The 18,531-nt window shown below is 52.6% G+C and overlaps 1 protein-coding gene across 2 annotated transcripts in view; it reads right to left on the minus strand.

The window, feature by feature from the left end:
- Positions 1 to 11,845: 11,845 nt before the first annotated feature.
- Sdc3 (syndecan 3) overlaps positions 11,846 to 18,531 on the minus strand; it is a 33,010-nt gene continuing 26,324 nt past the window's right edge. Inside the window, exons 4-5 of one of the 2 annotated variants that reach the window (XM_034502364.2) lie at positions 16,008 to 16,296; positions 11,846 to 15,429 (exon numbers count right to left, since the gene is read on the minus strand). In XM_034502364.2, coding sequence (XP_034358255.1) covers positions 15,263 to 15,429; positions 16,008 to 16,296 — 456 coding nt within the window. In that variant the 3' untranslated portion in view covers positions 11,846 to 15,262. The remainder of the gene's footprint in view (positions 15,430 to 16,007; positions 16,297 to 18,531) is intronic. The other variant, XM_076934108.1, reaches the window with a different exon arrangement.

Below are 18,531 nucleotides of genomic sequence, written 5' to 3' on the forward strand. Positions count from 1 at the left end.
GAGCAGAGTACTGCCCCCAGCCCCATGACAGCTGCCTCCTCTCAGGGGCATAGGATCCACCTCTGTTTTCCAAAGCTGGAAGCTGGACCAGCTGCATCCTGATGCCAGAGGCGTGGTCCCAACCACAGGAATGGAGATCACAGGCTGGCTCCCAGGCACTACTGGGCACAGAAAAATGACCCAGACAGAGAGAGAAAACCCTGTAAAATTGCAGCCACGTTGCTTTCTAGGCTTCTGCAGCAGGCCTGTGGGTGCGGCTGTGTATCTGTGTAACTGTGGGGGTGGGGGCTGTCTGGAGTCTCTGAGTGTGCATATGTCTTTGAATATATACATTTGTGGGTGTGTCTGTGTGAATGTGTCCATGAGTGTGCATCTGGCAGGACTCTGAGGCAGAGGGATGGCCAGTTCCAGTCAACCTGAGCTACACAGTGAGATGTTGCCTCAAGAAACAAGAACACCATTGTCCCCTCCCCACCTAGCCCTCCCACCTCCCTCCCTCTGAATTCTCTTGTCTTCTGCAGCCCATCTGACATCCTGCATGGGTCCCCTCCATTGTCTCCAGTTGTCAGCAATGTCTGTTTTCCACCCAGGAGTCCTGTCCTGGGTACCAGAAGACATGGCTCCTTCTCAGTGTACTTTCCTGCCCCTTTATTCAAGTGACATGATCTCAGATCTCATGATGTGAGGCCATTAGGACACTCAGGCCTGGCCATCAGGACATTCCCCTCTCCCAGCAGAGAGATGAGCTCTGGCCCACCTGGCCCATAGGCATTACCATAGGTCTTGATACATTGTTTCTGGGAGAGAAAGAGAAGCTGGGTTTCTGCCCTTGCCAGCTGAAAGGAAGTGACACCTCCCCCTTTATGGCTAAGTCTCCTGCCTGCTATCTAGCACTGGAGGTGAAATCACCCAATACAATGAGGCAGAGTGGAGAAAGACAATTCCCACTTCTGAGTCACAAACACCAAAGCAAGCACCAGCCATCCTTCACAGGAGGTCAGGGTACCTGACTGGACTCTGCTTGTAACTGAAAGAGGCTTCACAGCACAATTTCCTTGCCCATCCCATCCCCCACCCAGGCCAGCTACCCATCATCCTTCACTTCTCCCTAAATCCATCCTCACAAGACCCTGCAGTCCTGGGCTATGAGAACAGAGGAGGATTCATTTCCCAGAACCACCTGGGCATAAGGAGAAAGCGTCTGTAGGCAGCTGGACAGGCCTAACTCACAAGCTCAGATGTGAGTTTCCTCCTGGTCCATTGTGCAGAGCAGGCTGCACTCCAAGTGCAGACCCCCCTCTGGTCCTCCCACTGGCAGGAGAAATGACACATCTGGACAGATCCACCAGATGTGACTCTGGCAGCACCCCGCCCGCCCCCACTCCCCCACCTCCAAATAACAGCATCTCTCTGTGCCCCAGCAGATTATAGCCTCTGGTCTGCCTCTTAGACAGGATGTAGCTTAGCTTCTAAGTCAGAAACCAAAAATAACTGGCTTAAATAGGAGAGAAATTACTTCTCTTCCAGTCTGGTTCATAAACCACTGAGGGCCAGACTTCTCAACAGGGAGACTGAGTCCCACAGCCTTATTGACTGGCTTGTCACGTGCTACAGTGACTGCCGGTAAGGAGGAAGGCTTCATAGGATAGAGATGTCTCCTTCTGGTGTCCCCAGGGCCTGGGAAGGTCACTGGGTTGACTGTGAAGTCAGTGGAAAGCTGGACTCCCCGCATGCATCCTGAAAGGCTTGACTCTCTGCTCCCAAAAGGGGACATAGGTTTGTGCAGAGAAGTGCTAGCCTCAGTTCTGCCTAACGGGTGACACTAAGAGCTTGGCCTGACACAGGGGCCTGAGGGGGGTAAAAGACAGAACAGTACTGAAGTCTCTGGCTCCACCTCAGCTCTGCCAGGGATCTAGAGACCCACCATGATGTCTTCTCAGAGAAAAGGGGTCCCAGAAGGGAAAAACAAGGAGCCGATGTTAATGTGTTAATGAGGCAGGATCGATGTTTGTTCCAAGGCAACCAGGAGAGACCCTGTCTCAAAGAGAGAGAGAGAGAGAGAGAGAGAGAGAGAGAGAGAGAGAGAGAGAGAGAGAACAAGGCCAGTTCTCTCAAGGTTCAGTGGGTGGGTAAAGGAGCTTGCTGCCAAGCCTGATAACATAAGTCAACTCCTGCGACCCACATGGTGGAGAGAACCAACTCCTGTAAATTGTTTTCTAATCCCCACGTGCACACACACACTCAGAAAGTAAATGTTTAAAAGCCAGAGAAAGAGCAAGCAAAAGGCACCATGCATGCCATGACCTAGAGCCTTACTGGGCCGTTTCCCCACCTGTAAAGTGGGGGCGTGTTTTCCTCCACCCAGGGGCTTTGGGAAGATGAACTACGCCAGGGTGCCCAGTATCTGCCCCGCATGCTCCGCTAGAGGCTGGCGCGGGGACGGGGAGGAGAGTGAGGGGAGTGGGCGGGGCAGGGGACTCGGCTGGTGACTAATCTCATTAGTGGTAATCCTCACCCTGATGCTCATTAATATGATAAGACTGGGCTCGCAGCCCCAGCCTGCTCGTGGCTCTGAGCTCCCATGCTGGCTAGAGCATCTCATTTCTGCCTGGCAGGGGGTGGGGCTTCCTCGGTAAACACTTATTACCCTCTGGGTCCCTGGGGAGAGCCAGAAGAAGAAGCTGCAATTCCAAGCCCACAGCTCAACTCTGAGCCCTGGCTCTGCCTTTTGCAAGCATGATGGCACATCGTGTTCCCACACACATCCAGACACAAGTGTGCAGGGCTTTCCAAAGCCTTTGCCCCTGACCTTACATCAGCTTGATACACGAGTTAGAGTTATCCGATGGGAGGGAACCTCAGTTGAGAAAGTGCCTCCATAAGACCCATTTGTAAGTCATTTCCTTAGTGATTGATGTGGGAGGGCCCAGCCCATTGTGGGCGGGCCCATCTCTGGACGCTGGGTTCTATAAGAGAACAGGCTGAGCAAACCTTGGAGAGCAAGTCAGTCAGCAGCACTCCTCCGTGGCCTCTGCACCAGCTCCTGCATCCAGGTTCCTGTCCCGTTTGAGTTCCTGTCCTGACTTCCTTTGGTGATGAACAGCAGTGTAGATAGAAGTGTAAGCCGAATAAACCCTTTCCTCCCCGCGTTTGGGTTTTTTTGTTTTGTTTGGGTTTTGTCATGGTGCTTCGTTGCAGCAATAGAAACCCTAACACAATAGCAATCCTCACAGGCCAGAATCTTCTGTCCTACCGGAGACTAGACACACGGTTAGCACCTCCCGCTGGGCAGCACCCAGCACTGTCTTGGAAGTCAGGCTAAGCATGTCTCCCTGTGATGGTCTTTGCACCTGGGGATGGCCGGTGTCTACACACTGAAGAGGGCGTGCCTGCAGGAGGAAGCCTCTCAGAGAGCTACTGTCTCCAGCCTAAGGGCACACAGAGGGGATTTCCATTGCTCTTTTAAAGACAAAGAAACAGATTCATTGGCCCATGCCTTTAGTCCCAGCACTTGGGAGGCAGAGGCAGGTGGATTTCTGAGTTCGAGGCCAGCCTGGTCTACAGAGTGAGTTCCAGGACAGCCAGGGCTACACAGAGAAACCCTGTCTTGAAAAACCGAAAAAAAAAAAAAAAAAAAAAAAAAGAAAGAAAGAAAAAAAAAAAAGAAAAGAAACTGAGATTCAATAGATTGGCTGAAACCACAAAGGGACTGAGCCAGGGCTAGTTCAGGGTCTCCCTGCCTCGAATCAAGGAAGAGCCTCTGAGACCTTCAGCTTCAGAAAGAAACAGCGAGTCCTGGACCACAGGGACAGGTTACCTAAAGAGGTGTCAGCCCACCTGGGTTTTCTCCAGGTCAGTGTATGCAAGCACTTCCTCACAGTGTGTTCCTGGACAAGACACACCACCTCTCTGGGTCTGAGGTCCCTCAAAATGTAGATAACGCCTGCTCTGTAGAAAGCATGCCCATATCCGTGGCTATTCTGTGTCTTTTTCATACACAATTTCAGGGTAGTCTCACCACAGTCTTCCAAAGAAAACATCAGCGAGTCTATTTTCTGTCAGTGCTGGGGCTTGAAGCCAGGACCTTCCTTTTGTTAAGAAAGGACGCTACAATTGAGCCACAACCCCAGGCCTTGAGCCTATGTTATGTTTTGTTTGTTGTTTGCTTTGCTTTGCTTTGATTTTATAAGACTAACTCTCAAGTAGCCTAGGCTGGCCCCAACCTCACTGCATAGCCAGGGATGTCCTAATCTTCCTGCCTTTACTTCTCCAGCACTGGAGTTACAACTATGTGCCATGACGTCTGGTTGTGTGTGCTGCCGGGGATGGAACCCATCCTCATGCATTGTAGACACGTGCTCTCTATCTTGGAGCCACCCTACCCCTTTGCGTCTGTGATCTTTAAGAATGGCTTAGTCCACAGGGTCTGTTATAAAAGGTTTCATTACTCTGGGATTCTCTGGGACCAGAGGCTCCAGCAGTCTGTTTCCCGAGGTTAAAGGATTTAATGGGTTGGTAATTGCTGAGCCTTGAGGGCAAGAGGCAATTTATCAGCCCTGGGCCAGCCTGGAAGGCCACTACTACTCACCCCTGCCTCTCTCCCTCCCTTCCCTCAACTACAATGTCACAGCCTGCCCAGGGAGAAAAATCTGTCTTCATGACATGGCCTTGGAGTCTAGGGCTTGTGAGAACTAGAGGCCACCAGAGTGTCTGGTGGGTGACTTGGCAGACAAAGGACTCTGTCTCTTGCCTGGCCTCACAATGGAAAGACCCAGACAAGCTTTGTCCTGCCCAGCCTCTCCCTCAGCCAGAGACACCCAGAGCCTTCACACGCATTCTACCCACCCAGAAGGGCCTCAGAAAGGAGGCAGGGAGAAAAGGGGGACAGAAGGGCAAGGTCTCCACTCTCTGGTCTGCCACCAGCTAGGCCCACCTGTCACCTCTGCCCAGGCTCCTCCCCTGACTGACCTGCAACCCTTTATGAGCCCTTCAAAACCAACTCAGGTCCCTCCCACTCTAGTCCTTCCTTGTGTGGCATCTGGTGCCTGGGTGTGACTAGGAGACTTCAGCCTTTCCTTCCCAGCTTCTTTATTCTTGCAATAAGAGACCTGGAATTTGGGACCTTTCTGCCTCTCCGTCCTACGTGCGGGATTACAGGTGTATACTACCACACCCAGCTCTGTCATGCTCAATGTCACATTCGAAACTCCTCACAGGGCCTGAGCATGGGAGCGACCTGTAATCTTAGTACTCTGGAGGCTGAGCCAACTTGCTGCATAGAGTAAAACCCTGTCTCAAAAAACAGAAAAAGAAAAGCAAAAGCAAATACCTTCCCCAACTCCCATCCCAGGCTTTTGCCTGGCTTCAGTTTCTGCCTCCATTATATGTATGCTCTAAGGCTTACAGGCATACATACCCCAAGGGATCTCTGCACACTTGTGCATATATGTGGGTGTATACTCAAGTGCATGCAGGTGTGCGCACACACACACACACACACACACACACACACACACACACCAGCCCTAAGCCTCCACCGGGGAGCCCACTGGAGTTGCATGATCCTAAAACCTAGAGCCTGTGTTAGCACCAAGGACAGCATGGTGGTGGGCCCACAACCTGGGGTACCTGTGTTTTTACACAAAAGCATTGCTTAAGTACCAGCTGCATACCCCACTCCTAAAAGCATTTGGGGGAAACAAAGGTAGGAGAGGTATGGATGATTGCTGTCCAAAGACTTTCAACAGTATACTTGGGGAACTGACACCCCGGGCCGTCAGCATCCTCTTACTTCCCTGTGGACGGTGCAAAAAGCACACATGCTCAGATGCACATGCCCACACAAGGCAGCTTATGGGATTGCATAGGTCCCCAGCAAGCTGTGTTCCATCCACCTTTGACCTGGGTTTATCCATCCTCAGCCACACTAGAATACTTTCCAGAATTCTGTCTCTTCTAGAAAATATTTTTTCCTCTCTTCTTCTCATAGAAAACTCCTGAATAGCCTTTAAAACCCAAGTCGGGTATGTTGGCACAGGTCTATCATCCCAGCAACTTCAAAGGCTGAGGCAGGAGGATCACAAGTTTAAGGTCAGCCTGGGCAACTTAGTAAGATCCGGTCTCAAAATGAGAAATGAGTTGGATGTTGGTGGTGCCTGCTTTTGATCCCAGCACTTGGGAGGCAGAGGCAGGCAGAACTCTGAGTTCGAGGCCAAGCTGGTCTACAGAGTGAGTTCCAGGACAGCCAGGGCTACACAGAGAAACCCTGTCTCGAAAAAAGAAAAAAAAAAACCTGGAAAAGAGGTCAAGGCATGGTAGTACACATCAGTCATGCCAGCATGAAGGAGACTGGGGTGGGAGGTTGCTCCAAGTTTGAAGCTAGTCTGAGCTACATAGTAATGTAAGGTTAGCATAATGACTTGACCTACGTTAAAAAGAAAAAAAAAAAAAAAGAACTATCTCATATATGAGCAGATATAACATCTGCCAGAGGCACTGTTCTAATTGCCCAACACTAATAGATGCTGAGACTATGTCTAGCAAGAGGTATAATACAGGAGATGCAGCCAAGGCTAGGGGTATAGGATGACCCCACCCCCATAGACAACCAGGAAGGACCTGTGTCTGCTAGTCCACACTCCCTTTTTTTTTTTTTTTTTTCCGAGACAGGGTTTCTCTGTGTAGTCCTGGCTGTCCTGGAACTCACTCTGTAGACCAGGCTGGCCTCGAACTCAGAGATCTGCCTGCCTCTGCCTCCCAAGTGCTGGGATTAAAGACGTGCAGCTTAGATAGACAGAATCTTAAAAGCTAAAGGAGGAAGAGCAGCAGGCAGGACGGCTCAGCAGGCAAAGGCTCCTGCTGCCAAGCTTAACAACCCAAGCTCAATCCTCAGTGGAACAAGAAAACCAGCTCTTACAAGCTGCCTCTACATGTGAACCATGGCACGAGTGCACCCACACACACCCACACACCCACACCCACACCCACACCCCCCCCCACACACACACACGAGCACACACAATGCATAAACACAATAAAAAATTTAAACAATGAGGGAAAGCAATAGAGGAAGGTGCCTGATAGCAACCCTCTGGTCTTTAGATACAGATGCACAGGCAAACACACATACATGCATTCACACCCACCCACACATACATGCATTAACACATACACATGTATTCACACCCACACTCATACATGCATTCACACACACATACATGCACTCATACACACATGCATTCACACATACATACACACACACACAAGGAAGGGAGGAAGGGAGGAAGGGAGGAAGGGAGGAAGGGAGGAAGGGAGGAAGGGAGGAAGGGAGGAAGGGAAGAAGGAAGGAAGGAAGGAAGGGAGGAAGGAAGGAAGGAAGAAAGAAAGGAAAGAAAGAAAGAAAGAAAGAAACAAAGAAACAAAGAAACAAAGAGGGAAGGGAAGGAAAAAGTAAGAGCAAATGATGGAAATGTTTGTTTTGGGTTTTGTTTTGTTTTGTTTTCTAAGACAGGGTTTCTCTGTGTAGTCCTGGCTGTCCTGGAACTCACTCTGTAGACCAGGCTGGCCTCGAACTCAGAAATCTGCCTGCCTCTGCGTCCCACGTTAAGGTGGAGTGTTACCACCTCTGCTTTAATGAAAAATGTTTTAAATATTAAAGGGAGTGGAGTTGGGTGTGGCTCTGATGTCTCAGTGCTGGGCTAGCACCCGTGAAGCCCTGGGTTAGATCCCCAACTCCACACAAACCTGATTATCCGTGCCCATAATTTAACACTTGGCAAATGGAGGCAGAAGGATCAAAAGTTCAAGGTCATCCTGGGCTACTAAGAAGGTTGAGGCTAACCTGGGCTTCAGGAGACTGTCACAGAGAATTAATTACATATATACTCAGGCTATATAGACTCCAGTGAGCTCAAATTTCCACTTGTGTCAGAACTGGCATTTTCAAGTATGATTCATTTGAAGCAGGATCCATATCAAGTTTCTACAGTGTTTGGCACTACATCTTTGAATCTTGTTTATAGAGTGTTTAGGTGGGTGCATGCCTATGGTCCAAGGTACAGGAAGCTGAGGCAGGGGGATCACTTCAACTCAGGAATTCAGGGCTAGCCTGGGTAACACAGCAGGATCACGTCTCAAAAAGTTGTTTTTCTTTTTATTTATCTTTAGTATGTTTGCATGTGAGTGTGCTCTATCCATATATGGACTACATGTGGAGGTCAGAGGTCAGCTTCAGGGGTCCATCCTCAGGAACGCTGTCCACCTTTATTTTAGAAAATATGCATGTGTAGACATCTGTGTGCATTTTCTATATATTCTAAGTTCCTTTCTCCTTCTTTACAAATGATTTATTGAAGGAAGTGGACCATTTGATAGAACGTTTCATAGCTTGGGTTTTGCTGATGAAGCCAATCTTGGCTGTGAGATGAGGGTGCTGATTCTGTGTAAGAACTAAGCACAGAGCCTGTGGGGGAGGCACTGAAGGAAACCCCGCCCCCCGTGACGGCACTGACGAGGAAACTCCGCCCCCGTGATGTCACATGTATTGTTTTTCAGTCGTTCAATCACACCTACTGTTCCTTTGGCTCCTCAGCTGCTGACTTGGGCTTACACTCATGCAGCACACAACTGGAGGGAGGACGGGGAGGGGGAGGGGGAGGGGGAGAGACTGGGCTCTGGCCTGGGTCCCCTGCATCCTCTTAGCTGAAGGGCTTTGCATCCTTTCTCTTAGAGCCTCAGTTTCTCCACCTGCAAATACACCGTTGCAAGGACAGCGTAGACTGATGGTGGAGAGCTTGCAGACTGATGGTGGAGAGCTTGCACGAGGGAGCCTGGCCCAGCCTCCTCGGCCAATGGATCCACTTCTCCACCCCCACCCCAAGCCCTCCATTCCCACAGCGGCCCCGCCTCCTTCCTTCCAGAGGGAGATGGGCCTGAGAATCGGCTGCAAGCAGACTGGAACCTCTAATGGCCGCCAACCACCCTCAGCCCAACAGAACAAGGTGGGTGGCCTCCAGAAGCCAAGCACACTCTGTTCCCAAGGAGGCTCGGCTGGCCTCTGTGACCTCTTGGACTTACAGAAACAAACGGCCATTCTTCCCCCTCTCCTTCGGTCCTGTTACTTATCCAGAGGCCCAGAGGGGAGGCCCCAGCTCCTCACAATGCCCAGTGCTGCTCCAGATGAGGGTTGGCTCAAGTCAGGGTCTGTATGTACTACGTCAACATAGGTCACCTGACCCCTGCCCAGGTCCAGGTCATTTATTCACTCAGTAGGCAGTACACCAGGCCTAGCCAGGAGTAGTCGTAGACTCCAGTGATCTCATTACTTGGGAGACTGAGGGAGGAGGATTGCCACAAGTTCTAGGCTAGCCTAGACTATCTAAAAAGGCTATTAAATCATCCCATCCTCACTGTCATCACCATCCTCACCATCATCCTCACCATCCTTACCATCCTTATCATCATCACCATCCTTACCATCATCACCATCATCACCATCCTCACCATCATCTTCACCATCCTTACCATCATCACCATCATCCTCACCATCATCACCATCCTTACCATCCTCACCATCATCCTCATCATCATCACCATCATCACCATCCTCACCATCATCCTCACCATCGTCACCATCATCACCATCATCACCATTATCACGTCACCATAACAGTAACAGCAGTAATAGCCCCCACTTATCCGGTGTCTTCTCCATACCTAACATGGTTCTCAGTGCTGTGCGCATCAGGCAACCTCTACAGTCTCCATTTTACAGGTGAAACAACCGACCCGGAGTTGAAGCAACTTGCTTACATCATGTAGTCATGGCAGAGCCGGCTTTGTCAAGACCCTGACACTGCAGAGAGCAATCCAAGTCCCATCACCCACAGCCACGGGCCCAGCCTCCCACCAGCTACGTCAGACTATCACATCCGTGAAGCTTCAACACGCTCGCCAAGCATGATCCTCTCTGTGCACATACAGGGACACTGGGCTCAGAGAGGGAGAATGGCGTGCACAAGCACACACAACTGCTCCAAGACTGAGCCTGCTCCTCCGCCACACTGAGAATGAGTGTTCGCTGCTCAAACACAGCAGAATGCACCGGGGTAGTTGATGGAGCCTCCTGGAAACAAACCGTCTGACATCCCCCCACTGAGGCCCTGGGGAGCTGTCTCAGAATCACCACACAGTGGGTAATTCTGAGACACCTCCACAGAGGGTTGGAGCCAGTGGAGGTGACAGCTGAGAAGAAAAAAAAACTTCCTGCCAGGCTAGTGGCCCCACAGTCTGACTGGCTATGGTGTGCATGTGCATGTGTGTGCATGCATGCATGTGCAGGCATCAATGTGCCATGTCACAGGTGGTATTCCTTGCCTGTCTTGCTTGCAGGGTGCCTGCTTCACTACTGGGTATCCCAGGCTAGTTCACCTGCAAGAACCCAGAGACTTCCATCTCCCCTGTGCATTCCACTGTGTAAATGTGGAAACTACACACAAGAGCTACCACACCTGGTTTTGTGAGTTCTTGGGGTTCGAACTGAGGCCCTCACACTTGTGTTAAAAGTGTTTTATCCACTGAGTCATCCCCTCCTGGTGGCCTCTTGGCTCCCAGTTCCAAGCAGAGGCCAGGGGCAGAGTAGACATTTGAGAACATTTAGTGAAAAGGGCGAAGAGACTGTGTGTGTGTGTGGGGGGGGGGGGGTGAGAGGAAGGAGCCAGACCATCACTAGGTCCCCAGGCTTTAGGATCCAACCTACCAGAAATAGTGCCCCATTTTCTGAAGAAATACTCATGAGTCATGAGGAGGTTCCCCTTGGAGGAGGGCAGGCTGTGACTGTGACACCTCTGCCTGCCCTCTATCTCCTGACTTGGGGTCAAACAGCCTTGTGGATCCCCAGAGGAACAGGAGCAATAGTGAATGTGGGGCTGCAGCTTTCATAGAGCGAGAGGAGCCTGGGACAGGCACTGAGTGGACCTGCCTGTGTCCGCTCCCTGGCTCTGGTGCCCAGAAAGGCTAGGAGGGGCCTTACTCCGCCCACACCCAGTGATCCAGGCCACAGAAATTGCGGTCTCGGAGTCCTGCTCTTGTCCCTACACTGTCTTCAAAAACACCATGAGCAAGCTAGGGATGGGGAATGTCGCGGTGTGTTCCCCACGGAGCCTCCCCCTCCAACCCTCACCCCCCCACCCCGGCGCTCCACAGGAGACCCGCGATCATCCCACTTTTCAGCTAGGGAAACAGACTCGGAGCGCCCAAGGCCAGAACCCGAGGCTGGAAAATGCCACCACCTGGACACAAGAATGAGCGTATCAGGGTGCTGGTGGCGCACGCCTTTAATCCCAGTACTCCCGGGAGGCAAAGGCGACCGGATCTCTGTGAGTTCGAAGCCAGTCTGGTCTACAGAGTGAGTTCCAGGACAGCCAAACTCTACACAGAGAGATCTGTCTCCAAAAACAAAAACAGAACAAAACAAAATAAAAAAACAAAACCAACAAGAATGGGCATGTCAGACCTCAAGGGCACAGTCTCCCCCCATGCATGGCTCTAGTTCCCACACCCTTTAGGCCAGGATGCTCTTTGCAGCCTGAAGCTGGAGTCTCCCCCAGGGTATGAACAGCAACCCCCCTACTCCCTCCCTGCCCAACCGCACAGTCATATACACCATTTCCCCTCGTTCAACCAACCACAGTGTTTAGCTCATGGTTTCCATGCAGATGCTATCCTATTGCCCTGGGTGACTCTCCGTCTCACCAGAGGGACAGTGGCTGGGTGGCAAGGTGAGCGTGGGCTGTCCCTCCCAAGCCAATTCCCTACTCACGTCACACATGGGCCACCACACAGCATCTTTCAGCTTAATTTTATTTCCTCTTATAAATGGGCACAGCACAGGGAAATGTTAAAAAACAAAAACAAAACAAACAGAAAAGGAAACAAAGCCCTGTCCTTCCCAAGCCAGGGGTGGACGAGCGCCCGCGGTAGGATGGACCAGGCCTTGGTATCTTTATCTTTATCCATCTGACCCTCTCCTCCTTCTCTTATTTAAGTTTTGGCCATGAACTCAGGACAGGTTTGGTTAATAAACAGGTTATAGGGAGAGAACGGGACGGAAAGGCCTGGGGAAGGGAGGAAACCCCTGCTCCTGGTGGCTCAGGGGCTGGGAGGGCTCTGTACAGGAGAGAGGATGAACCAGTAAGGGGGGGGGACACTGTCTCAGGGGGCTCTTTGGAGCCACACTGTCTACGAAAAGTATTTACATGCATTCACCACGCCAGGGCCAGGCATACCCAAGCACCCAGAGGGTACCTGGGGGAAGCCAGGCCATCAGCCCCTCAGATGGTGACTCCAGGGCCCAGTTTGGGCCTCTCTGTAGATCTGTACAGTGTGGGCTTCTATTTACAGACACCAAGGCTGGGGAGGCACATCCCAGGAGAAAGCCAGGGCAGCCCAGGCAACCACCCCTGCCCTGAACACAGCGTTGGCTCTGCTCTGTGGCACGAGCCCCAGCCTGGAGGCCTGATGGGTAGCGAAGCCAAGCCCAGGGGGTCTGGTTCCAGCATCCTAAGCTTTTGCCACAGATCTGCTCAGCCAGTCCTGGCTGTCACCCACAGGCCTCTGGCAATGGAAAGGAACCATCCTTGCCCATAGAGTCCCTAGTCTGGCCCCCAAGAAAGGTGAAGCTTAGCTCTTCAGCTCTCTGGCCTCAGTATGTCATACTCTAGGGAAACCAGGGCCTGGAGAGGTACAGGACACATCAACTCCTCTGATTCAGAATGCACTATGCTTCCTGGCATGCCGGCGTCCTGAATACCTTCCCAGGAGCACTGAGGTGTCTCTGGACTCCTTTGGGCAGGCTCTGCATGTACCGCACCATTTCTGGGGCAGGGCGGGAACCCCACACCCACATTGCACTAGGAAGAGCTCAGTTCACCCTTGAACTGAGTTCTCTTAAATCGTCCTGGCCTCACCAGGCTAGCCCAGTAGATCTGGGCTGCTCACACCATTAACCATCAGGTCAAACGTCACAGGCATAAAGCCTAGACATTAGCCTCGGGGCCTGGACCCCATACTTACAAGACCCACAGCCTCTTCTCTCAAATGCTGACACATTAAGAGTGCTGATACCAGAAGGCCAAACCCACAGCCCCAGGGTCAGAGCCACCCTGAGAAGTGAGCTCTAGCCCAGCACAGAAGCTGGGGCCTCCTGCCCTGGTCCCAGTATCCACTTGAGCTGAGCACCTGGAGGCTGCCTCCCTCAGTTCCCGAGCCTTTCTCTCCAAAGCTCTAGTTCTCAAGACTGCAGCTTTCCAGAGAGTGGGAGGGCCTGGGACACGAGCTCTCCTCTGCTCCTACCCAGCTCTCCTGCTGCTGGGAAGATCCTGGCCAAGCTCCCCACTCCATGTCTCAGGGACCTAGGGCACCTCTCATTCCTTCCCCTCCTTGAAGTCCTGGCCACCTGGCTTCCTTACACAACTCTAAAGCCCCATCAAAGAAGTCATGGGGGTCTGGAAGACAGAACAGAGCCTGACAGGGGGATACCCCCCACCCCAGAAAGACAAACTGTGCCAATTGCCTAGATTCTGTCCCATTGCCCAGATGTGGTTCTTCATTCTGCCCAACTCTGCTGTCAGGGAATCTTTAAAATGAAACAGAAAGAAATCATGTGATCACCTGACTGAACCTGGGACATGTGAGAGATGGCAGAGGCCAATCGCTACTTAAGCCGTGTCCCTTTGGTGCTGAGAGCTCCCTCGGCACACCGCTTTCACAAAGAGAACGGTGATCCCACATTTAAAATACCTCTGAAATAGCCACTTCTAAGGATATCAGAGACAGGATGGTAGACTTGAGGCCTGTGTCACCCTTGTCCCCATCAATGACTCTCAGGGCCTACGGGATGGGATGAGCCTGCTGGGCTATGAGTCCATCTGGTTGTAGCCAGAACTGCCAAGTTGCCTGGTCAGTTGTGTCCACAGAGAGGACCCAGGGTGGGTAGGCCCAAGGTTGGCCTCACCAGGCCAGGGCAGGGCAGGGGACACAGTGGGCTCCGCCCACCCTCACAGGCACTTTGGAGACACGTGTCCTGGGAGGCAGAGACAGCTCCTGGCTCAGAGCAGAAAAGAGATACACGAAGACCAGGGACAACCCACACAGCTCCTTGGTCCTGGGAGACCCTAGCTCCCTTCTTCCTTCAGACTTGGCTGGTGGAGGTTAGCCCCAAACTTCTCTGTGAGCCACAGTGGGGAGGGAGAGCCTGCATTATCTGTGTGGGGTTGTGACTGACATCAGCTGGAATCAGCATCAGTGTGGCTGGTATAGGTGTCATGGTGGGGACCAAGTGGAATAGGGTGACTCTGGGGGACCCAATATGGGCTGATGCCTACAACTCGGTCCTGCCTTCCTCAGTGACCCAGATGGTTAGAGGAGCCAGATGCAGGACCAATGTGTGTAAAGAGATAGATTGGGAGGAAGGTGGCGTGGTCGCCACTGGTGACAATGACAGTGGCCTATGTGGCGGAAGCATCAGGATGTCTGAGCACTGCGTGAAGGTGGTACGTGTGTGTGATGTCTCGCTGGCCGGGTGGTCAGGACTGGGTATGTTTTTGTCTCCTGTGTGAATGCATTATAGGGTTATAGCAGTGGTTGACAGAGGTGATGTGGCATCCCCTCTCAGGAGGGACACTAGAGTGGCCTCCCTCACCACTGGCTGCCCTGTGCACTGAGGAAGCCCTTTCCCTGGGAGGCAATGCAGAAAGAGGTGCAGCCTGGGGTCATGTGCATTAGGCAGGGGAGAGGGGGCAGTGACCACAAAGGACACCCTCCTGTTGAGAGAGGCCACAGCATCTGGATGATTTTGAATTGGAGAGTTAGATGTACCATGTGTTGGTTCCAGCATGGTGGCCTCCGTAGCAGGAGGACATCAGCAAGCACTGAGGGCCATCTTAATCCTGGCCCTGCCCCTGTTTCAACCAGCAACCGAGGGCTTCCTTCCTCTTGTCCATGGGACACAAGATCCTGAAGCCCCAGGCTGGAGGGAGTGGGACCAGAGAAGGGGTCATAAGGGCACAGTCTGGGGCAGATGGTGGTGCCTCTGCTCCTTAGGACAGTCTGTGTTATGCTAGCAGCCTGAGCAGAAGGAAGCAGGGCCAGGCTCCCTCCCAGGCCCAGACCCAGGCCCAGGCCCAGGATCAGGCCTGGGCTGTTGTTGGGGCCAGGGGGGACTGGGCAAGGCGGAGTGGAGGCTGCAGGAGGCACTGTGGCTCTGCTAAGCATAGAACTCCTCCTGCTTGTCAGGCTTCTGGTAGGTGACACTCGCCTGCTTGGGCTCTTCCAAGGTGTAGCTGCCTTCGTCCTTCTTCTTCATGCGGTAGATGAGTAGCGTCACCAGGAAGGCAGCGAAGAGGGCGCCCACCACACCACCTACGATCACGGCTGTGGAGAAAGAGACAGAGGTCAAGGCCCAGAGGCAGCTCAGAGGGTGTCTGGGTGCTAGCAGGCTAGGGATCCTCCTGGACCTGCAGTCAGAGACAGAGCACTGGTAAGGACAGTGCTAGTACCAATTCCTTTCCAATGGATCAGCAAAGACTCTGCATCACTAGGATGGAGGCAGGCGACCTGGTCCTTGTCAATATCAAACATCAGATGCCCCACTTCCTTAAACTATTAGGAAGGGAAGGCCTCTCCCCAACACTGCCAGACCACCACCTGCTGTCTCTATGAGGAGACAGGAACTTTGACAGAAGAATCTCACCAGGGTAAAGCCTTCAAGGTCTTAGGTCAAGGCTGGGTTAAAGGTCAAGCCAAAGACAGGTCAGAGATTAGCACCTAGGAAGGGTCAACTGGGGTGACCCTAAAAAGTAAGGTCCCTAAGTCAGAGTCTATGGAGGGGTCAGAGGGTATAAAGAAAGTTCTAGAGAGAGAAGAACACAGAATAAAGAGTGGAGTGGGAAGAGAGGCTCAGGGGTAAAGCCCTTGCTTTCCCTTCCTGCCTCACTGGAACCTGGCCTCACCTACGAGCACCTCCTTCCGCTCCAGTATGCTCTTCTGAGGGAGCTGGGCGGCCGAGCTGCCCGAGTCGATGGCATTGTCGTGGAGGCCAGGGCCTGGGCGGGCACCCTTGGGCAGTGTCCCCAGTGGAGGTGATGGCTTGGCCGCAGCTCCTTCCACAGCCACCACCTCATTGGCTGTGTCCGGCTGTGTAGTCTCCTCTTGCAGCTCAAAGTCCCCGCTGGGCCCCCCACTTACTGGCACCTCTGGCTCATGCTGGATCGTAGTCAGAAGGAGCTCTGGAGTTGGGGTCTGCAGAAACAGTAGTATGACTTGGGGTTAGGTACTCCATATATACAAACCAACACCAAGTGTGGCCAGTACTGTCCCCACAAAGAAGGGATTAGTTTCCCCAATTTACAGAGTGGTAAACAAGACTTTCTCGGGGACACCCTAATACATGGTGGAAGCAGAACTAAAATCTAGACCTCTCTGATTCCAGTCTGCACTTCCAATTACTGGACCTGGTGTTGCTGTTCTCATCCTGGCCACATCCTGTCCCCATCCTGTCCCTGTGACTTCCTCTCCAGCTGCCTTAGAACAATCCTTGGTCAATTCCTGTGCAGGAGCGGGGGGTTTGTCTGGGGCCTGCTAGGCCTGGCTCTGTCCTCACGTGCACTGTATAAGTAGGTCCTTTCACCTGGAGACCAGTCCGTGAGCAAACCTGCCGAGCGTGAGCTGGTATTCCCAAACCAACCCAGTGACCAGCAGTGTACAGCTCCCCACTGCAGAGGCGAGATTAGCTGACAGCTGAAGGCTGAAGCTCAGCTGCGGGAGTTGCTGAGAGGTGGTGCACACAGCTGCTTCCTGAGGGAGAGGCGAGGGTGGGCCTGAGTATGGTAAGGCCAGGCCCCAAACCTCCTACACCTGCCTCTGCTTCTGCTTCTTCTGCTTCTGGGCCACACCCCGCTATTGTTTCTCCTTCCGGAAAGGCTCCCTCTCTGAGGGAAGGGCCTGGGCCTGTGTCTTATGAGACTGGCTGGAACCTGAGAGGGTCAGCTGGGTTCTAAAGTCTGCTCCTAGGCCCTATGGCCCCTGTGAGGTTGAAGGAAGGCTGCTCTGTGGGTCTCCATAGTGTCCCCTTCTGGCTTGGTGCTAGAAAACACTGTTTGTCCAGTTAGGCTCTCATGTAGCCCAGGCTGACCTAGAACTGGCTACATAGAGAAGAACAACTTTAAACTTCTAATCCTCCTGCCTCCGCCTCCCAGGTGCTGAGCTCACAGGCATGTGCCACCACCCTGGGTTTCCCATGTGCATTCATGGTGCAATGCACAGGCCAGGCTGCAGTCCCCTGGAATTCCTCCACTCTCAGCATGGTCTTCCCTTCAATCCCCTGCCCTACCTAGCTTAACCCTGTCCCTGGACACCAGGCAGCTTCAGGAGCTCCCAGCTCAGAAGTCCCCCAGCTTCAGAAAACCCCTAGCTTCAGGGGCCTCCAGCTTCAGAAGCCTCCCAGGTCAGGAGCACCCCCCTCCCAGATTTAGGAGCCTTCAGCCTTAGGAACCCAAGCTCAAGAGGCCCCAGCCGGCTAGAATTTGAATCCTGATTCACCTATTATCTAAGGAACCTAGAAACACGGCTTCCTCTGCTTCACCTGTAAAAAGAGGTGATGGGAGGGGGCGGGGCTGGAGAAGTATTCAGGGATAGTGCCCTGCACTGGCTGCAGCCAGGTGCTCCCCACAGCACCCACTCAGTCACCCTCAGGCCATGATGATGACAACCACGGTGACTATGACAATGACAACAGCTGAGTAGCTGGCTTGTGGACTGTTCCAGAATTCCAAGAACTAAATGGTCAGGAAACACCATGTGCGGACCATGACAAGCCTCTCTCCCTGTCTGTCTCTACCTGTCTCTGTTTCTCTCTCTCTTTGAAACAGTCTTAGCATGTAGTTCAGGTTGACCTGAACTTGCAGCAATCCTCCTGCCTCAGCTTCCCCAGTGCTAGGATTACAGGTGTGTCTGCCTTCTCTGGTCTTCCCCTCACAGATAAAGAAATGAAGACTAGAAAGCACCAACCACCAGCTAATGCCCTAAGACTAAAGAGAAAAAAGATGGCAAACTGCTTAAATGCAGGGGGACAACCTCTTGTTTATTCTTTTCTTTGTTTTCCTGAGATAGGATCTAGCTCTGGCCATCCTGAAACTCACTCTGTAGACTAGGCTGTCCTCAAACTCACAGAGATCTACCCACCTCCACCTCCAGAGTGCTGGGATTAAAATTGTGCACCACCACACCCAATTGGCTGCTCTGGACGTGAACTCCCAGCCAGGCACACCCACCATTCCCCAACTCCACCCCACAAATCCACCTAATTGGTACCTTGGCTCAATAGCAGCCATTACTCAGGTGCCCTGGCTCTCTGACCTCCCCTAACCCCATCCAGAGCCCCCACCCCCCAGCACACACACCAGGCCCACCCTGCCTACTTCACCCCGGCACCTCCAGGTCCCTGCCCAACCCACCTCTGCCCATGCTAACCCCTCA

Source organism: Arvicanthis niloticus, chromosome 5 (assembly GCF_011762505.2).
Source record: "Arvicanthis niloticus isolate mArvNil1 chromosome 5, mArvNil1.pat.X, whole genome shotgun sequence".
NCBI classification, from domain to species: domain Eukaryota; kingdom Metazoa; phylum Chordata; class Mammalia; order Rodentia; family Muridae; genus Arvicanthis; species Arvicanthis niloticus.